Source organism: Ictidomys tridecemlineatus, chromosome 15 (assembly GCF_052094955.1).
Source record: "Ictidomys tridecemlineatus isolate mIctTri1 chromosome 15, mIctTri1.hap1, whole genome shotgun sequence".
Lineage (NCBI taxonomy): Eukaryota > Metazoa > Chordata > Mammalia > Rodentia > Sciuridae > Ictidomys > Ictidomys tridecemlineatus.
The window spans coordinates 55,470,413-55,490,678 of NC_135491.1; the positions used below are offsets into that span (position 1 = coordinate 55,470,413).

Below are 20,266 nucleotides of genomic sequence, written 5' to 3' on the forward strand. Positions count from 1 at the left end.
CCACCTGTCGGTGCATAGAGCTGCTTCTCCAGTAAAGGGGCCGTTACATTAGCAGGTGAAGGAGAGCATCAAGGGCAGGTGGTGGGTGGGGTGGGTGGGCTGGTGAGGAGGAGGCCAGCAGGGCATGCAGAGACCGGAAATAGGGCAGGCCACTGGTGTGGGGAACCAGCAACGATCCCTTCGAAGAGGCCATGTATACTGAGACCCAAAGATACAGAATCAGGGATGCCCAGGGCAAGAGAAAGAGCAAAGGCCCTGAGGCAGAGAAGGCAAACCTGACTTGCACGTAAGCTAGAAAGGGAGACGAGGAACAGACAGGGCCGGTGAAGAAGCCCTGGCAAGTCGCAGGAGGCCTCTGGGTTCCGTCCACTCAGCAGAAAGCCTACAAGGGCACTTGCAAGGTGCCGAGTTATGCTTTCAAAGCCTGTTCAGGCCCTTGTGTGGAAAACAGCTTTTTTGTGTGGGGGAGCCACAGTAGAAGCAGGCAGAGCATTTCACAGGGTGAGTGCCATCGGCTGAGGAACTGGGCTCCTGGCTGGACGCGTGGGCAACAGAACCCTGGACGCAGGAGCAGGACCCGAGTGCTGGCACTCTGGGAAGAGCTGCTCGGGGAGTTGGCAGGCAGGGCTTGCCACCATCCTGGCCTGGGCCAGCGGCTCCACAAGGAGCAGGTGAGGCCAGCACTTGGCACTCTGGGAAGTGTGGGCCGCGTCTGAAGGCCAGAAGGCACAGGTGGCACCCGCGAGCCGCACTGGAAGCCTCTTAGAGGGACTCCTCCAGCAGCCGTGGCCAAGCCCCACTCCAGCCAGGCTCCCGTGGCCCCTTCTGGTGGCGCCTCCTGCGCAGCAGATCTCCACAGCCAGGGCTCGTTCAGGTCAAGCTCCAGACCTGGAGTACCCACGGCCCCCGGGCCCTTGTTGGGAAGGGACACCAGGGTGTGGCTGCCAGGACCTCTGCCCAGAAGGCACGCTCAGTCCTGGCAAGCAAGGGCTCAAAGGGACCAGCAAGAGGGGTGGGACAGCCAGCAGAGAGGGGCTTAGAGCATCCAGATGAACACACAGAGGAGGCAGGGGACGGGAAGGGCGGGGGCACGGCCACCAAGCCTCACCCACCCACTCCTGAGTCTTCCCTGTGCTGCCCAGTGGGCCGTGGACCTTCACCCTGGCTGGGGAGGGCTGCGGCGCCAGGGCCCCCTGCCTGCCAGAGCTAGCTGTGTGCCTTCACCCCGCCCAGGCTTCCCTTTTCACCACAGCCCGAGACGCAGCCCCAAGTGCCCTGCATCCGGGTGCCCAGAGTCCTGTGCTTCTGTGCCCTGCAGGGGGAGCAAGGGGTGCAGGGGGCCCAAAGGCTGCTCAAGGGGAAAATTGCTTCTTCACGTTTTTATTTTCACACACTCAAGAAAAGTGTGGTGCCAGCCTGGTGATTCTGGGCTTCAGCTGGCTTCAGTGTTGAGGACCCAGAGCAGGAGGCCTGTGCGCTGGCCAGGCAGGCAGAGTCACGTGATTTGCTGCCCATCTGGCCTGATCTTCCTGTTTTGGGAGAGAACCTGGAAATCTAGATTCCTCTGTGGGCCGCCTGGTCTGGAAAGCTTGGATTCCGTGTGCTGACTCAGGCCCAGCAAGCCGCCCTGCCTGGCAGCGGGGCCCGGGTTGCTGAGTGCGGGAGCATGGGGGCCAGGAGTTTCCTGAGTGCGCGTGTGTTCATGGGTGTGCACGCATCTGTGACTCCCGGTGGCAGGGCCCAGGGAAGCTGGGTAGGCAGGAAGGCAGGGGGCAGCTGCCTCTGTACAGTGAAAGCTTTTACAATAGAAACAAGAAGAGTTGGCCACAGAACAGAAAGGTGGAAGCTGCGCTGAGAGGGAGAGGTGGGGTCACATGACGCCCCAGGGCCAGGGGGCGTGCCCCCGCCTCACACCTGGGACTAGCCATGCCCACTCCATCTTCCCACCCACGGCCTGGTAACGGGGCCGGTGGACAGCAGTAGACAGCGGGAGGCCCCGGGGTAGTCCACCCCTAGCACCGACCTTCCAGCCTGAGACTGTGCCTCTTGTTTGCCACGCGGAGGAATCGGGGCCAGAGAGGCCGTGGTTTGCTCCAGGTCAGGCAGCCAGTGAGCGGCAGAGCTGGTTCACCCACCTCGGCCTGCAGAGTCTGAGAGGGGGCAGGGTGGCGCTCCATGCCACCTGGTTCCAGGCCCAAGTGGCCTGTGACTGACAGGGACCCCCTTGCGCCCTTGCTGTCCACAGGCCAAGCTTCCTAATCTGAAGGAGGTGGACGTCCGCTACACAGAAGCCTGGTGAAGCTCCGCGGTGGCAGGGACGTTGCAGCAGCGACTCTTGACTAATAGCCTAGGGCGGCAGGTCCTGGGTCCCACCCGCTGTGGGTGGAGGGGGAGCCTGGGGCGGGGGAGGGGTCCACAGCACGCCCGCCCCGCCTAATTCTTTTAGCTTCATAATCGGAACCTTGACCTGATCTAAAGCGGACTTTGTGGCAACAAGAGGAGCTTCAGCGGGACAGGAAGGGGCGGCCAGGGGCCCTTGGTGGATTTTCTTTGCCTCTGTGTTTAATGCCGTGTGGGAACGTCACTGTCAACTGGGATGCTGCCATCTCGCCAGCCCAGGAGCTTTCCTCCTGGAGGCCCGAGCTGAGTGGGATCCGCCCCTGCCGTCAGACGAGAAGACCAGTCACGTCATCGCACCGTCCTGTGTCCTCACCATTGCTATGCAAAGTGGTTCTTGTTGTACATAAGATTTAAATAATGCACCTATTTAAGAAATGTTGACAAATTGCGGGTCTGGGACCTGCTCTTATTTATGAAGTCTGACCCCTCCCCACCCCCTGGCGTGTAGTACTGTACAACCAGTCAGCTGTTGGGTTAGTGGTAGTATTGTTATTTTTTTAAAGGAAACAGACAAAAAAAAAAAGAAAAAAAACAAAAGACAAAAAAAAAGACCCTCCTTGGAAAATTAATTGCTTTTTCGTAAAGGATTCTGTATGCTAATGCTCCCGTCTGTCTGTCTGCTCCCTGCCCACCCCTGCCTCTGTGTATTCCTGATTTCCAGACATCTCCACTTCCCACGGGTAGGGGTCAGGCTCAGGGGAGGAGGAAGAAATGGGGTCCCCGTAACCAAGTCTTGCTCCTCTAAGGCCCGAGTTCTTTTCCTGGCCCCTGTCACAGATTTGGAAGGGGCTCTAGCCCCCATCCTCCTTGGTAGAAGAGCTGCTCCCACCCACAGCTCCCAACCCCCTGCGGCCCTTGCTGTCCCTCCCTGTCCCCTACTGGACTTGCGACCTGTGGCCTCCCCAGCCATCGTGTCCCTGCCCCCATGGCCCTCACGCATGCCCGCCTCTGCATGGTCTCCTGGGAGAAGAGAGATCCTTCGCCCTGCCAGCCTGACTGCCCAGCCACCCCTATCAACGTGACCACTGCAGCGAAGACGTTCCTGTCCCCACACCTGTTCTGAAGACAGACAACCTCCATTCTTTTATAACGGTTGGCTTTTTCTTAACAAGCCCTCACTGTACAGGACAGTCCCGTGATGGTTTATTTGGGGTCCCCCTCTCCCCCAGCTCCCTTTTCTGTTGGTTCAGCACAAATACGTCCCCCCACCGGCACCTCAGACCTACCCCACAGTCGATGTCATTGTTTTATATCTATTTAATCTCACTCGATGGAAACCATGCTTTGTCGTTTTATACTTTGCTAGTAGACTTTATTACCCCTACTATGCCCTCATTTTTTTAAAAAAGGAAAAAAAAAAGAAATTGGGTTTCAGTCTTACTTCATTTTCGTGCCAGGTTTTCCGGTGTGTGCGTGTGTGAGTGTGTTCCGTTTTGTGTTCCGTTTTCTGTTGTTGTTGTTTTCCGTTGTTTGGTTTGACTTTCTTACCCCGGTTCCGTACTTCACAGCACTCCGGTGCAGGAAGAAGCAGAAGCAAAAAAAATTTTAAAAAAGAAAAAAAAAAAAAAGAAGAAGAAGAAGAAACAAGACATGCCACCTCCCCCCGCACTGTCGCTTTTCCTGATGGTTGCTACTCTGTCTCGTAGCTGTGTACAAAGAGATGTGAAATACTTCAGGCAAAAATAAACTGTAAGTGACTCATCCACGTCTGGCTTTTCTGTGTGGCTTGGGGGCTGGGCAAGGGGGGACAAGGCCCAGGACAGTCGCAGGGCACCCTCTCCTGCGTCCATGAAGACTCTGGCTTCTCAACCTGGACGCCTGACCCTGGACCCATGACTTTGATGCACAGCTGAGCTGTTCAGTAGGACATGCTGAACAGTATCCCTGGTCTCTGCCACCAGTACCCCCGCCCCCACTCCTGCGTGCCCAAGTCTCCAGACTTTGCCAGGGGACACAATCACTCACCTGGTGAGAGCCTGTGCTATAGACCCAGGCCTCTGCTGCTGTTCAGCGGGGCCATGTGGAAGCCCTAGCCCAGCACATCCCCAGCCACCTGGGTATCTTGTGACCCTGCAGGTCAGGGTGGGCCTGGGACTCTGCGTTTTGGTCAAGCAGCTGCTGCTGGTTTAGGGGAGGACTCTGGCCACAGAACCTAGACCCATCCATTAGCCACAGCCCCCCCAGATGCCTTCAGGAAACAGACTCGACTTATCCAACTAGAGAAGTTGTATCTCCACCCTTTTACCACACCAGTCATCCTGCAGGTTTCCCATCTCATTAAGGTGTCCGCGCTGCCCGGTGCTCAGCCTGGTCTGTCCTACCACCCCACCCCTCACCCTTGCTGCTCTCCCTCCAGCCCTTCACCGGCCTGCCCAGGCAACTCTCTGCTCCACCTGGTGTTCTTGAGCCAGGTGGAATCCAAGGCCCCTGCCCATCTCTGCCCACCCCTCCACATTCCTGGGAGGCCTTTGCCCTGCCCTGTAAGAACAGGGTTCCAGCCTCCCAGCATGCACCTGCTCTGGTGATGCAGAATGCAGGTACTGTGGGAGGGAGTCAGGGGCCTGGGACCTGCAGCGGGGTGGGGCAGGCTCTCCAATGCCGCAGGAGCCCTAGATGGCCTTGGCTTCACCATGGCCAGCCACAGGCCTTGTGTGCACATGCCCATGACAAGACCCTTGACCTGACCTTGCCGCCCAGCCCAGGGTGGAAAATAATATCAAGTGGGCAAGAGGAAGCTTCTGGAGAGGATGGACATGTTTATGGCATAGACTATGGTGACAGGGTCATATGCGTACGATCTCCAGACCCATCTAGTTGTACACATTCCTTGTGTACAGCTGCTTGCACGTCAATCACACCTAACTAAAGTGGCTTAGAAAAAGAACCAAGAGCCATTGTGGTGGAGCATGCCTGTCATCCCAGGGACTCGGGAGGCTGAGGCAGGAAGATTGCAAGTTTGAGGCCAGCCGCAGTGACCTAGCAAGGGGCTAAGCAGCTTAGTGAGATCCTGTCTCAAAGAAGAATAAGGTCTGGGGTGTGGCTCAGTGGGTCAAATCCCTGGTACTAAAACAAAGTGGAGCGGGGTGGGGAGGAGATCAGGAAACACGGTCTTGCCCTCCAGGGGCCTGGTGTCCAGGCTTGCTGGTGAGCAGTGATCAGTCACACTGTCACACAGCACACTCCACGACAGGGCACTATGACAGGGATGGGTGGTGGCGTATGTGGGCCTCTCGGAGTCAGCGGCTTCTGGAGGAGGTGGCATTACACATGAAGAGAGAGGACACTTGCCATTCACCAGAGGGGACAGGAACAGGGCCAGCCTGGGCCACAACCAGAGCCCCCCAACACTGGGCACTGCCATTGGGGTGGGGGAGAGGTTGGAGCATGGAATTGCTGGGGATGAACTGTTCCCCGCTCCCCCGTTAGCTCAAATTGTGGCTTTGAAGACAGGATCTTTAAGAGGTGACTAAGGTAAAATGACGTGCCTAGGGTGGACCTGGTCCACCGAGACATGACCAGTGACCTCCTGGAGCTGGGAGCCCAGGAGGCCCTCATTCAGCCCTCAGGAAGCTCGCCGGGTCAGGACTTGAGCCTTCAGACTGTGAGCCCACGCACTGCTGCTATCTGAAACCAATGCAGTGCTTGGGGCGTTGGTGACTGGCTTCGTCCCCTGGGCGGTTACCCCAGCTGGGGGGCGGGGAGGGGAATCGCCCTCTCCCGGTTTGGAGAAACCTGACCTGCAGATGCAGAGGCCCTGCTTCCTCGGGAGGCTCCTCCTGTCACCAGCTGCTGGTGGCTCCTGGCCTCCGAGGCTTATGGTGGCCTCACTGCCATCCTGCCTGACTTCCTGCACCTCTTGGCCAGGGTCTGCGGGCCTCTCCTTTTTTCTTTCTTTCTGTCCTGAAATTGAACCCGCTGAGCCGCATCCCAGCCCGTCCCCGGCTCTTTGTTTTTTCTTTACATTTTATTATTTTTTATTATTTTTTAGTTGTAGTTGGAAACAATGCCTTTATTTTATTTATTTATTTTTATGTGGTGCTGAGGATCAAATCCAGGGACTCGTCCGTGCTACTCGACCACTGAGCCATGGCTCAGCCCTTGCATTTTGTTTTGAGACAGGGTCTTGCTAAGTTGCCAAGACTGGCCTTGAACTTGAGATCCTCCTGACAGTTTTCCGAGTTGCTGGGGTTACAGGCACGCTTCACACTGGATTTAGGGATGGCATCATCTCAAGATCCTTAGTGGCATCTTCAAAGATCATTTCCCATAGAGGGCCACCTGCACACAGCTAGGTAGGGGTTTCCCAGGGGCACCACTGGACACCGTGGCCAGAGGGGAAGGAGAGGTGAACTATTTCTTACTGATCATATTCAGGAGCCCGGGACTTACCTGGAGGAGAAGGAATGATTATAAAGTCACGATTTTTAAGCAAAGCGCGTGCCTGGACCCACCACGTGCCAGAGGTACTGGGGTTTCACGGGTCTCACTCTTCACCCCTCCTGGCGTGGCTCTGAACAGACACTAACAGGATCCCCGGAACTCACCCAGGAGCAGCAGCCAGGAGAGGCTGGGTCTCTTCGCAAGGCCATAGACCAGGCCTCTGGGAAGGTCTGCTATGGCTGGTGAGTGGATGAGCCGCCCTGGGGCCTGGACCACGTGGAGAAAGAGCCCAGAGAGGTGCAGGTATAAGCTGCACAATATGGTGACTGGCTCGGGAGGGTGGGCAGGCAGGCAAGGCGACTTTCAGTTTTCTTGCCTTCTTCCGAAGGCAGACAGCAGGGCCAGAGTTAGCCCCTGGGCCCTGCTGCAGCCCTGGGCCCTGCTGCAGCCCTGGGCCATGACAGATGGGAGGTGGGGCAGTGGTCCCTCAACTCACTCCTGGAGGGGAGTGGACAGCTCCCAGTCCCTCCCTGGGTTAATCCCCAGTTGCGCTGGCGACTTGTTAGGACATCCTTCCCTCCCCTGCCCCTCCCAGGCCTTCCCTTTGTCCCCCTGGTGTTTTCTGGGACCATTTCCTGAACAACCTCCCGTACTTGGCCTTCACCTCATCGTCTGCTTCTGGGGAAGGCCAAGTAACAAAAGTGACTAACCACGTTAGGAGACAGAGGAAGGGGTGGACTGCAAGCCCTCCCAAGAGGACTGCATGGTCACCCAGCCCCGTAGCTACTGAAGGACCCCCTGGGCCCAGCTGGAAGGGTCTGTGCCGGAGCCTGAGAACTGTCTTGCACTGGAGTTTGGAGATGGGGGTGGGTGCTGGCGACGGCTCAGCCCGGCCAGTGGGACGCAGCCTGCGGAAGCCCCGTAACCACTACCCCGGTTAGAGCCGAACACACCCACCCCCCAAACAGGAGCAAGAGTGTTCCCAGCAGCACGATTTATAATAGCCAGAGAGTGGAAGGGCTCAAATGTCCACAGCAGAGCAACACCAGGGGAGAGTCACAGGGGGACAGCGTGAAAGTCCTTGTTAGCTGGCGAAGGAGTCAGTACAGAGACAGACACAAGAGACCTCCACCGAACAGGAGGGAGGAGCCAACAACTGAGACACAATGTCACGGAATGTCATGGATTAATTGGACCAATATTGCTCCTGCTAGGGAGCTCAGGAGTAGGTGAGCGCCCCACACGTTCCAGAGGTCACCGGGCAGCTGTCTCTGCAGTGGGGTTGCTGTGGACCCGGGAGGGGTCAGGGAGCACTGGCATGATGGAGATGCTCCCGTCCTGACCCTGGAGACGGGGTGTCTCCTGCAATGACAATGTGGGCAATTTGCCACCCATGTTCCCCACGACTTTTAAAAGGACATCAGGTGGGAACAACCCAAATGTCCATCGACCAGAATGGTAAGTACACGAGGAACAGATACTGGTCCTAAAATGGAATAAAGTACTGATACAACCTACGACGCAAGCGAGCCTCAGACACATGGTGCAGCCAAGGAAGCTAGGCCCAGAGCACGGCACAGCACACCCTTCCACTGGAAGCTTCCAGAAGGGGCAGCTCTGTAGAGACTGCAGGTAGGCATTTGCCAGGGGCCGGGGTTGGGGGAGACTGCTGAGTGGGTATAGGGTTTTGCTTGGGTGCTGAATGTGTTTGGGGACTAGATGGAAATGGTGTTTGCACGACTGTGAATATTCTAACTGTCAAGAGATGCATACTTTAAAACGGTTTATCTTGTGTGGCATGAATGGCACTTAAAAAAAAAAAAAGTAGCACCAAAGAATGACTTTTTAAATGACAAGATGGCTGCAGCTCCTCAGCTGCGTCTGGAATGGGAAGGTGAGCTGTGCCCTCAGGACTCCTGTGGCAGCCATCCTTGTCCGTCCTTATGAAGCTTCTTGGTGTCTGGATCCCTTCCTTAGAACACTCGACTGCCACCTGCTGGAAACGTCATAATAAACACACAAACCCATGATGTAAGGGGCCCCTGGGATGTGGCAGCCCTGGGCAGTGTGCAGCCTGCACAGATAGGCCTGGTGGGACGTCTGACTTGGTGTCACTTTTCAGTGTGCCCTATCTAGATTTGGAAAGGGCCTTGAAGACTCCTGTTCTGGCTTTTTTTTTTTTCTTTCTGTCCCCACTCTAACGTTGATGCTGCTAACCAGAAAAAGAATTAAGCCTAGAGCCTCGCCACTCCAAACATGGCCTGTGCACAAGCCGCATCAGCATGCTGTAGGGTCTGTGAGCAGTGCAGTCTCAGTTCCACTCAGACCTGCCGAATCAGAGTCTGCATTAAACAAACTGGGTACAGTGGCGCAGGCCTGTAATCCCAGCAGCTCAGGAGGCTGAGGCAGGAGGATCCTAAGTTCAAAGCCAGCCTCAGCAACCAGCGAGGCACTAAGCAACTCAGTGAGACCCGTCTCTAAATAAAATAAAATGGGGCTGGGATGTGGCTGAGGGGGTCCAGTGCCCCTGAGTTCAATCCCTGGTACCAAAATGATAATAATAGTAAACAAGGTGCCCCGGTGATTTGTGCATGTTAAGTTTCAGAGATGCTGCCCTCAAAGAGATGGTCAGTGTACATTGAAATCACTGGGTCATTTTTATTGTTGTCGAGGGTTTTTTGTGTGTACAGAGGACTGAACCCAGGGGCACTTAACCACTGAGCCACAACCCCAGCCCTTTTTATATTTTATTTAGAGATAGGGTCTCACTGAGTTGCTTAGGGCCTTGCTAAATGACTGAGGCTGGCTTTGCACTTGCGATCCTCCTGCCTCTGCCTCCCGAGGTGCTGGGATTACAGGCGAGCACCACTGCATCCGGCTTACTGGGTGGGTTTTGAAAACATGCTGATGGCTGAGCTCCATCGGAGGGACCCTGATTGACGAGGTCTGGGGTGGGGCCTGGGCAGACATCATTTGAAAGCTTCTGAGATGACTCTCCTGTGCAGCCAGGGTTGAGACCTCTGGTCCACAGGCCTGGCTTTTCCACGTGGGGCCTGGAACCAGCAGCCTTATGATCACGTGAGAGTTCTTTGGAAATGCAGTGCCAGGGGCTCACCCAGACAAGGTCTTCAGATGGTTCACATGTACTTTCCATTTGGAGTCGCCTGACTCCAGGCTGGCTACACCATTTGTGGGGCCTGGTGTAAAGTGAAGAGACAGGACCCAGATCCTCTCCTGACTCCCAGTTGAAACTTCCCCAAAGTACCATTGGTCCTTTCCACAGACCCAGAGGACGAGGACAGGATGGAAGGGACCCAGCCCAGCTCCTAAGACAGACCTCTCTACTGTTGTTGCTCTAAACTAAGCACAGAAGTGCAAGACTGCCCCCTGCTGACCCTCCCCACCCGCCTACCCCACAACGCATGCCCAGGTCCTCTTTCTGATTTGCCAGGGAGCGGGAGGGATGTCAGTCCAAAAGGAACCTCAGAGAATCCTGCTGCTTCTGGGGATCTGGGCAGGGTGTGGGCCCTGACTCCCCCTAGTGGTGAGGGTTGTTGTTATTATTTTGGTTTTGGTTTGGGGTTTTTTTTTTTGGTAGTAGGAATTTAATCCAGAAATACCCGATTACTGAGCCACATCCCCAGCCTTTTTTATTATTTATTTGGAGAGAATCTCGCTAAGTTGCTTAGGGCCTTATTAAATGGCCAAGGCTGACCTTGAACTTGTGGTCCTCCTGCCTCAGCCTCCCAAGTCACTGGGATTACAGGTGCACCTCCACGCCCAGCGTCTAGTAGCCACATTTTGAAGAGTAAAAAGAAACAGAATTGATTTTACCAATGTACTTGTCCTTAGCCTAACTGACCCATAGTATTAGCATTCCAACCTGAGACCAGTAAAAAACCCTGGGACCCTGCAGGTTCTCTCTCCTCCATGCCAAGTCTTGGCTGCAGTTTGTAGCTTCGTGTGCGTTTGCTCGCGCAGCATGTCTGAGTCGGGAGCAGCCACGTTTCGTGTGCTCAGTAGTTCCCACGAGTGTCCTGTGGCTGCTTTGGGGACAGTGTGGTTCTGTCATGAGAGAAGAGCTGCCTCTGAAGAGGGGTCTGAGGAGTCCCAGGGTAGAAGGGGAACTTCTTGGCTCACAAGCAGAAAAGACTTCCGGCACCTGCCAATCACAGGCACCGACAGGGGTTTATTTAGGAAAGTCAATACCCATTCAAGGGAGAATGGGGGATCTGAGAGCCACCTTTGGGGTAAAGTAAGGAGTACCCATCCAAGGGAGAGTGGGGGCCCTCCTCAGAGGGAGAGACACACTCCGTTAGTGTGCGGTGTGGAGGGACAGTTTCCAGGGGCTGGACTGGACATGGAGCCAGGGTGGAACTATGTCGTTTTATACCCGCCCATTTTCTGCCTTTGGTGTCACCCCTCAGGTTACAATGGCTCAGGGGTGTGTGAGTCAAGGGCATGTCCTTCAGTTGCTGCAATGTTCCCTGGATGCTTTCTACATTTCAGTGACTTGGGGGCACTTCCTTTGAGACTCAGTATTTCTCCCTTAATTTCCCAATTCCTTTCTCCATTCCAGGTTCTGTATAAAGCAGGGGGCAGCGGGGGTCCTGTGGTGAGAAGCAGGGGCCCGGGGGTAGAGCAGTAGCACACTGGTAGAACCCCTTCGCTGACACGAGGACGAGAGGAGGCCACCAGGAGACTGTCCCAGTGAATCCCAAGCAGAAAGTCTTGCCAGGCCCTGGGGTAGGCTCCAGCACACTGACTTGCCGATGTCACGTTCACAGGTCTGGTCCTAAGTCCCATCTGAAGGCGGGCATCTCCCGATTCTATTTTTAAAAATAAAAGTAGAGGGGAATGGTTCCAGGACACCACCCACCCACATGCATGCAGAGACACCGGGATGCTAAAGTCTCATGAAAATGGTGTACGGTTTGCATCTGACCTATTCCCATCCGCTATGGTTTAGATGCGAGGTCTGAGACAATGCAAGAATTTTCAGAGGTGAAATGATTGGGTTATGAGCACCTTAGCCTAATCACAGGATAACTGCAGGTTACTGTAGGCAGATGGGAAGTGACTGGAGGAGCAGTCATGGGGGTGTGACGGGTTTATACTCTGTCCCTGGTGAGCAGAGTTCTCTGTCTCCTGTTGTCACGTCCTGAGCTGCTCTCCTTCTCTGTGCCCTTCTCTGAGTCCTGCCTCGCTTCGGGCCAGAGATACCGAACTGTGGACGGAGGCCTCTGAAACCACAAGTGACAAACGTTTCTTCCTCTCCGTTGCTTTTGCAGGTCTTGCGATCACAGTGACCAAAAGTGACTAAAACAACATCCTGCCCCACACTTAAAGCATGTCAAGATCATTTGTGCTTCAAAGCAAGCATTTTCCTGCATCGTGTAGGGAATCGGGACGGGAAAGAAGGTCTCTATTCAGTGCGTGTGTGTTTTGTCTTTGGCCCACAGTTGACTGAACTGGAAATGAGGAAGCCACAGTCCAGCGGCCAGCTGGATGTTCAGGTGGGAGTGGGACAGGCCTCCTGAGAGGTGGTACAGCAGAGGAGGACTGGGTGGGGCGTGAGCGACTGGGGACAGGGAAGCCAGTCAGCAGCCATATCGAGGGGATATGAGATCATTTGGGAGCTGCACACGCCCCTGGCTTCATTGTGGAGCAGTGGAGGGAGAGGTGGGCAGGTCACTCCCACGTCCTATTAAATGTGGACTCTTCCTGGGCGGGGGCTTCAGGAAATGGAAAAGGAAGTCGGGTCTGTTACCCTAGCAGCCGGCTGGGGGCAGTTTCAGGACAAAGGGGCGGTGAGTGCTGGGTGGCGAGGAAAGCAAGAGGGCAGCATGGACCGGGCTGGCCCGTTCACACCTGGCCCCTCTGGCCACCAGTCCAGGGCAGATCGCAGGGCAGGTGGGCGGCTTTGACTCCTGACTCCGCAGGGTCCCTGCTGCTGCCCGGGGGCTGGGGCTGGTGGGGCCGGGTTGGTGGCTGGGCGGGAGGCAGCCTTAGCAGCCGGGTCCTTGACGTCAGCGTTGCCATGGAGACCACACAGCTGCTGCAGCCTGGGCCCGGCTGGGTGGCGCTGAGCCTCGTGGACCTGGGTCCTGCTCGGGCCCAGACTGGGAGGGCCTTGCCTGGCTCCTGTCGCAGCCCCACGTCCCCAGGATAGGGCCTTGGGGTCCAGGGACTGTGCTCTCAGGGCCCAAGTCTGGAAACGGCCCCCGCAGGAGCAGAGGGGACCCTCTGAGGGGAGCGGGTGCTGCGACCTCCTCCTTTTCCCCCCGCCGTCCCTGTCCCTCCTTCCCCTGAGCCCACTGTTTTGGGTTTATGCCCCTCATTAAGAGCCTCTGTGGGGCCACAAATGCTTCACTGAGCTCTTGGAACCGGCCCCCAGGGACGGAGCCCGCAGCAGGAGTCCCTGGGGCACACAGAGGCCTCTCCGTTTGACGGTCACATCTTTCTTTCTGGTTCTCTGAGGCCATCAGGAGAAAAAAGTCGAGGCTGGGGACAGCAGGTCCCTCCCTCCCCTGGGCCCGAGCCCCACGTCCCCCGCTGGCCAGTGGAGGTGGAAGTGGACAGGGGCTCAGTCCTGGCTGGTGTCCCCCTTGTTCTTGTTGTCACCGGGCACTCCTCGCAGGCCCCTGGGTGTTCCAATGCTGGCCCGGATGTGAACTTTGGGGGGACCTCATGCGATGAGGTAGAGGTGATGGTCCCTGGCGTGCCCCCAGCACCCTCCCCTGGGGGTCTCCTCTTCCCTTCTGGGTGGGACTCTGGCGACGTGGGGAGCTGACTCAGACCTGCGTCCCCTGATGCCCAGGGACTCTAGACCTCAGAGCTCCCTCCCAGCTGAAGGTGGACAGGTGACCTGGCCACCGCCCCCACCCAGCCACCTCTTGCCAGTTCTCTTTCCCCTGGTTCAGCTGAGACAATGTGAAGACGCGCCCTCGCTGCCCCGGCCGCGTGGGGAAGAGCAGCAGTGAACTTGGGTAACGTGGAGGGAACTTGATTTCCTGCTCATGGAAACTGTCGGAGCTGGAAGGACAGAACATTTTCCATCAGGAAAGCCCTGAGGCTGCCCCTGGAGTCCAGAATGGAGAACTCACAGGTTGACTTAAGCTGCTAGAAACGCTCCCTCGATCCCCTCTTCGTTTGACCGTCTCTCTGTTGATCCGTCCATATATCCATCCACCCCATACGCAGCACTCACCTACCGTCATCCACCACCCACCACCATCCATCTTGATCGTCCTCTCCTGTGCGCTGGGCACTCTGGTGCCCAGCTGGGATCTAGCAGTGCAGGAACAAGACCCCAACTCTGGCCCTGGTGCAGCCTGGGTTCTGAAGGGGGTCAGGCAACAAACACAACCAATAGGGAGAAGATGGAGTTTTTAGAAGGAGAAATATGGTGGGGAAGTAAATTCAAAAAGGGGGCTAGGGAGAGTGGAAGACGGTGCTCAGCAAGGCAGAAGGTGACGCCTGGGCACAGACCTGAAGGAGGGCGCAGTGGCCACCTGGGTATCTGGGCAAGAGTGCTCCAGGCAGGAGCAGCCAGCACAAAGGCCCGGAGGTGGGGTGGGCATGGGCGCCAGAGGAGCAGGGAGGCGATGCAGCCAGTGCCCAGTCGTAGGGCCAGAGGGGAGGAGAGGGCCACCCAAGGCCCTGCCAGCTGCAGGAGGACTGTGGTGTCATTGTCCCCTGCTCTTTTCTTAGCAGAGTAGCATGGGCTGCTCGCTGAGGGGCCCTCTGTGTCTCACTCCATAGATGAGAGAGCGGAGGGCCTAGCAAGCAAGATGACCCCTGGGGTGAAACAGGAGCAGGCTGGACAAGCATTTGAGTGGGGCACAGGGGGTGGGCAGGCCTGGCCTGAGTGACTGCTCGGTAGAGGCAGAGGGTCTTTGTCCCACAGGGAAGTTGGCCCCGCTGTGGCTGCTCCATTTGGCCCAGGTTTTTGAACCTCCGTGAAAGCCCCAAACAAGATTCTTAAGTCAAACACATACCAAGGGGCTTGAGGGCTTGTGGGAGAGCAGCTGGGGCTGGTTCTCAGCAGGAGAGAAGGTGGCTAACTGGATCCAGGTGGGGGCTCCTCCAGGAGGTAGCAGAGTGGCTCTGCAGCCCAGGTACTGCCCCATCTCTCAGTGATTCAGGGCCTTATTTGAGGCTCCCTGGACCTATCTCGGCAAGACACAAAGAGCACATGTCTGGGAAATCTTTGGTTCCTTCATTTGACAAATGTTTTCATGGGTCCGACATTTGCTGGACCCTGGGTTCTATGCAGAGCAGGTGGATGGATGGGTGAATGGACGGTCAGGTAGGTGGACCACTGAATGGACCAATGTATGGACAAGTGGCGAATAACAGATGGTGGATGGGTGGGTGGCGTGTAGAGGGGGATGGATGCTAGTTATCTGTTGCTGCCTAACAAGTTGCTCCGTAAAGTCAGCAAACAGTCATCATGTCACAGCTTCGGTGAGTCAGGAATTTGGGAGAGGCATGGCTGGGCTGTGGCCCAGGGCTGCCCTTGTGACCGTCCTGACCACTGAAGGTTTTAACTGGGGCTTGAGGGTGCGCTTCTGTGATGGATCCCTCACATGGCTGACGGTGGGGGCCCTGGGCCACTTGAGTGTTCTTATGACAAGAAAAGCTGGCCGCCTCGGGGTGAGGGGTCTGAGGGAGATCCACACAGAAGCCACGGTGCCTGTTTCCTGATCCCACGGCCCCTCATCTCGCCAGGTCTCCTTCCCTGCCAACTCCCCCCACCCCTCTGGCCCTCTCCCCTCCTCTCTCCTTCCCCTCCCTCTCCATCTCCTTCCCCACCTTTGTTCCCCTGTAAGAAGTGAGTCCCTAAGTCCAGCCCTCGCTCGAGGGGAGAGGCAGAACCTGTGGATGTGTTTTACAGCCATCAGGACAGGTCAGTGGCTGGAGAACCAGCTACAGCCAGGTGCTGAAATCCCAGAAGAGGGACACTGGGCCGCGGCTGCTTGTGCAATCCATCTGGACACAGAAAATGCCAGTCCTCCTCGGCAGTCTGACTTCATTGGTCTGAGAGAGATTTGGACATTGGCATTTGTTTTTGTTTTGTGGAATAATCTTAAACTTTAATTGTGAAGTCCAGCATTTATGTTCTTGCTATATTTTTCAAATATCAGTAAAATATATAATATATGCATTATATATCATATGTATATAAATTGATCATTTTGAACTTTTTTTTTTTTTTTTTTGGTGCATGTGGTGCTGGGGACTGAGCCCAGGGCTATGCAGGTGCTAAGTACATGCTGACCCCAGAGCCACACCCCAGGCCATGTTTTAACCATTTTTTCTCTCTCTCTTTTTTTTTTTTTTTTTTTTTTTTGTGGTGCTGGGGATTGAACCCGGGGCCTAGTGCATACAGGCAAGCACTCTACCAACTGAACTAAACCCCAGCCCTGTTTTAACCATTTTTGAGAGACCAATCCACTGGTATTAAGTACTCTCACACTGTTCTGCAACCGTCACCTCCAGAACTGTCACCATCCTAAGCTGAAGCCACACCCACTAACCACTGTCCACCCCCTCAGCCCAGGCTCAGCAACCCCACTCCGCAGTGAGTCTTCAGGGTCACCGTGCTGTGCCCCGGTTGGAATTCCCTTCCCTCCACAGCTCAGTAATCTTCCCTCTCTCTCCCATTTGGTTTATACAGCCACCCATCAATAACTACTTGGGTTCCCTCCTTCTTGGTAGTTTCCTTCCCCCCATAAGACAAGGACCATCTATATTTGTCTGAAATTTTTTTCTTTTTTTCTTTGAATTTAATTTTTAAACTGATATATAAAAATGCAAATATTGTACATATCGGTCCTGGGGATGTGACTCAGTGGTGGAGCGCATGCCATGCCTGGGGCCCTGGGTTCAATCCCCAGAGCATGAACAATGTGCTCAGTTATGAGGTACCAAGTGATGCTTTGGTGCGCTCGTACCTGAGTATTGTTGAAATCAGGGTAAACTTCTCTGTCTCCTCAGATACTTCACAGACAAAATGTTCAAAATCAAAAGGCTTGTTTTGCTTTCTTTAGCAGTTCTAGGTTTGTGGCCAAATCTCCAGGAAGGCAGGGGCTTGCTGAGTACACCACTCCAGCATCCGCACTGTGTGAGTATGGGGACTTCATTCCTTTCTTGGCTGCTCGACGTCCCTTCTGTGTAGACCCTGCTCATCTGTCCGTGTACATGAAGTTGTTTGCACCGTGGGTTTTTTAACTCCCTGGTGATTCTGACACGCAGTCAGGCCTTAGACCGGTGGTTCTCAGTCCTGCCTGCACAATAGAATTACCAGGGATCTGTTAAAAAAAAAAAAAAAATCACCAGCTGCTGGTGCAGCCCAGGTGACCACAATGAGGGTAGTCCTGGGGCACAGTCTTGCCATGCTGCCATCTTCCGGCCTCTGCTGCCCCCTGGTGGCGTGACTAGAAACAGCCGGATGGTGACACCAGGGTTCCTCTCCCTCTCCTGGGTGGGCCTCAAAGAGGTCCAGAATGCCCATCCCGTGTCCTGGAATCCTGAAAGGCTCCACCTGACCCTCCGCCTGTCTTTCATGGCTGACCTTGCTATGGCTCTGCATTTGGAAAGGTAGATGAGTTATTATCCAAAGGGCCCACACAGCATAGGTCTGTATTGTGTGACCTTGAACAGGGCATCGCACACGTGCCTGTTTCCTGGACTTTTCCAACTGCTGTGCCCTCAACGAAGTCCTGAGATCACAGTGTTATGTGTGTCAACACCGGAGGACCAGGTTTCTATCCTCAGTGTGCAGCTCTGGGGATGGCTCCCTCTCTGTGAAGGTTCTCTTGTGCCTTGAAGGGTGCTGAGCGCATCCCTGGCCTTGACCCTAGAGATGCTAGGAGCACCCCTCAGCTGGGATAAAGAAAAACTGTCTGCAGACATGGGCAGGTGTCCCCTGGGAGTAGGTTGCCAGATAAAACACAGGCTGCCTGCTTAAGTGTACATTTCAGATGATAAACATTGCGTATCTGTTAGTATCATTATGTCCCAAAGTGTGCATTGTTACTTGCAGCCTGGGAACCCTCTCTGGGGGACAGTCACCAGGCTGAGAGCCAGTGAGTCTTTGGCAGCTGTTTGGAGAACTCACATCAGGCTGGTACGAAGACCAGAAGGGGAAGTTGCAGCAGGAACTCAGCCCTCCCCAGAGAGGGAGGGCGCCCCGCAGGGTGCTGCCCAGGGGACAGTCCAGCCACTGAGGTGAGCTATACTGGGGGCCAGTGGTTGGGCTTTTCCCTCTGGGAGCCTGAGAGCCAGTGGTGTGCTGTGGCCAGAGATGCTGGGAAAGGGAACCACCTGTTTTTCCAGCACCTGCAGCTACTGGGGCCAGAGCAGTTTGTGGCTTTTGGGCACTTTTGGGCAGTAGCTCACCCCTAGCTTTTCCCTGGAGAGAACCCAGAGCCCTTAGTGATGGGGATTCAGGCTCAACCTGCTCATTTGCATGAGTAAGATATGGGCCCAGAGAGGGGCAGTGACTGGCCCAAAGTTATACAGCCAATGTGTGGTTGTAGGAGAGGCAAACTGGGTAATGAGGTCTTCAGCCCAGGGCTTTACCCTGAGCTGGAGCCTGGGAATGTCCTCCAGATCTGTTCAGTTCTCTGGGAGCATCCAGCATTTTGCAGGCAGGGTACTGCAGTCTTCCTGTGGAGGCTGGGCCACCTGAGGTCCCACTGGCCAGCACTACTCAGGGAAGAGCCATGAGCCCTCTGCCCAGCTGCCCTGCAGAGACCAGCTCTCCTTCCTGTCTGGTGGAGAGAGGCACTGAGGGCTGCTGGCCAGGCACATGGACTCGTGGCCCTGAGCCTCCCAATTCCTAGTGTACGTTACACTCTCTGTTAAAGGAACTAGTGTGCTGATGGGACTGACTGACACAGGCTTTCTGTCCCAGCAGAGGGACTGGCATGGTCAAAGGCCATCAGGCTGGAGGGACACGTTCCAGGAGCCAGAGAACAGCGGAGCTGGAGTGGAGCACTGGGGTGGCAGGTGAAAGAGGCCAGCCAGGGTCACAGGCCAGGGGTGAAGGGCTTGTGGGCCATTGCACGGATGACAGCCAAGGGCATTGGTGAGCCCTGGAAAAGTGTGAAGCCCCTGAGCCACGTGATCAGCATTGTGTTCCTGGAGGCTGCTGTGGCCACTGTGTGCCCAGCTTTCTGGAGGGGACAGGAGCTGGTACTCAGGAGTCACTATGGTGTTGGGGAGCTCATCACCCCAAAGCTCCCCTGGACTTGGATCCTCTGAGCCTGAGGAGCAGCTGTGCACCCTGTTACTCCTGTCACAGCCTGGCTCCTAACCTCAAATGTCCCTCCAGTGTCCAAACTCGGCTGTCACGTCCCTGGGTCTTGGGGGCTCTGAGGAGAGTCTTGCCAGTTCCCTCAGGGTGACTTCCTAGGATCCAAGAACAAAGAGGAGAAAGGTGTGCTCCCCGGCTTCCCCTGGCTCCAGGACTCCTGGGGCCACCAATGTCTGCAGGTGCTCGAGTCCCTCATATTAAGTGGCACAGTGTTTGCAACAGAGCCTGGACGTGTCCTCCCGCGTACCTCGCTACCTCTGAATTACTTACAATACCGAATACAATGGGAAAGCTTCGTGAATATTTGTCACGCTGTGTTGGTTGGGGAATAATGACAAGGAAAGTCTGTACGTGTTCAATGCGGATGCGATATTTTGTCCCGAATATTCTCCCTCTAAGGTTGTCTGAATCTGTGGGTGTGGAAGACACAGGTAGGAGGGGCCAGCTGTACAGAAACTAATTCCAAAGCATGAAAATCAGCCAGTTATTCTGAAATAGTTACCAACACATAAAAACCTAAACGCATGACATGGTAGTCTTCATGATTGTTTCAAACACATTTAATAACCCAATCTAGCGGGTGGCCCAGTAGCAGTAGACATCTCCAAGTAGTGGACGGCGTGAATGACATTTTGAAGTGTGCGAAACCTGTGGTCTGAAGATGTGCGGGATTTCCATGGATGCTTGGGCACCTTCAGTCACAGGTGGACAAAATGCTAATTCTGATTCCAGCGTAGAGCAAATAAGGATGTGATGTTGTTCCTTCTCCAAGTTGAAGGGCCCCCTTCAGCCACTGTCCTCAGGCTAGGAGAGAGGGCCACATTGCTGGATCAGCTGCTTCCGTGGAAGAGCCAAGACGCATGGTCAAGTAGCAGGTCCATTAAACTATCTGCTCATGTGGGGAGGACCTAGCTACCTGCGGCCAGGCCTGCCTGGGTCCTCACCCCACTGGCTCCGCCTAGAGGCCTGGGTGTGCTCACCGATGCACTAGGGATAATAGTCCTCCAGCGTGGAGGTGACAGAAGGATGCTTGGGCCAATCTGCATGGAGTGCTCCACTCCATGGTTTAACTGAGCCCCTGGTCCAGCTGTGACTGAAGCTCGATATTTCTAGTTACATGAGCCAATATTTCCTCCTTTTGTTTAAAGCAGTTTAAATTTT

The 20,266-nt window shown here is 55.3% G+C and overlaps 1 protein-coding gene across 2 annotated transcripts in view; it reads left to right on the forward strand.

The window, feature by feature from the left end:
- The window catches only part of Cmip (c-Maf inducing protein), a 193,477-nt gene extending 189,376 nt beyond the window's left edge, over positions 1–4,101 (forward strand). For both annotated transcript variants that reach the window (XM_078032727.1, XM_040280056.2), the window contains one exon: positions 2,246–4,101. In XM_078032727.1, coding sequence (XP_077888853.1) covers positions 2,246–2,299 — 54 coding nt within the window. In that variant the 3' untranslated portion in view covers positions 2,300–4,101. The remainder of the gene's footprint in view (positions 1–2,245) is intronic.
- The last annotated feature ends 16,165 nt before the right edge of the window (positions 4,102–20,266 follow it).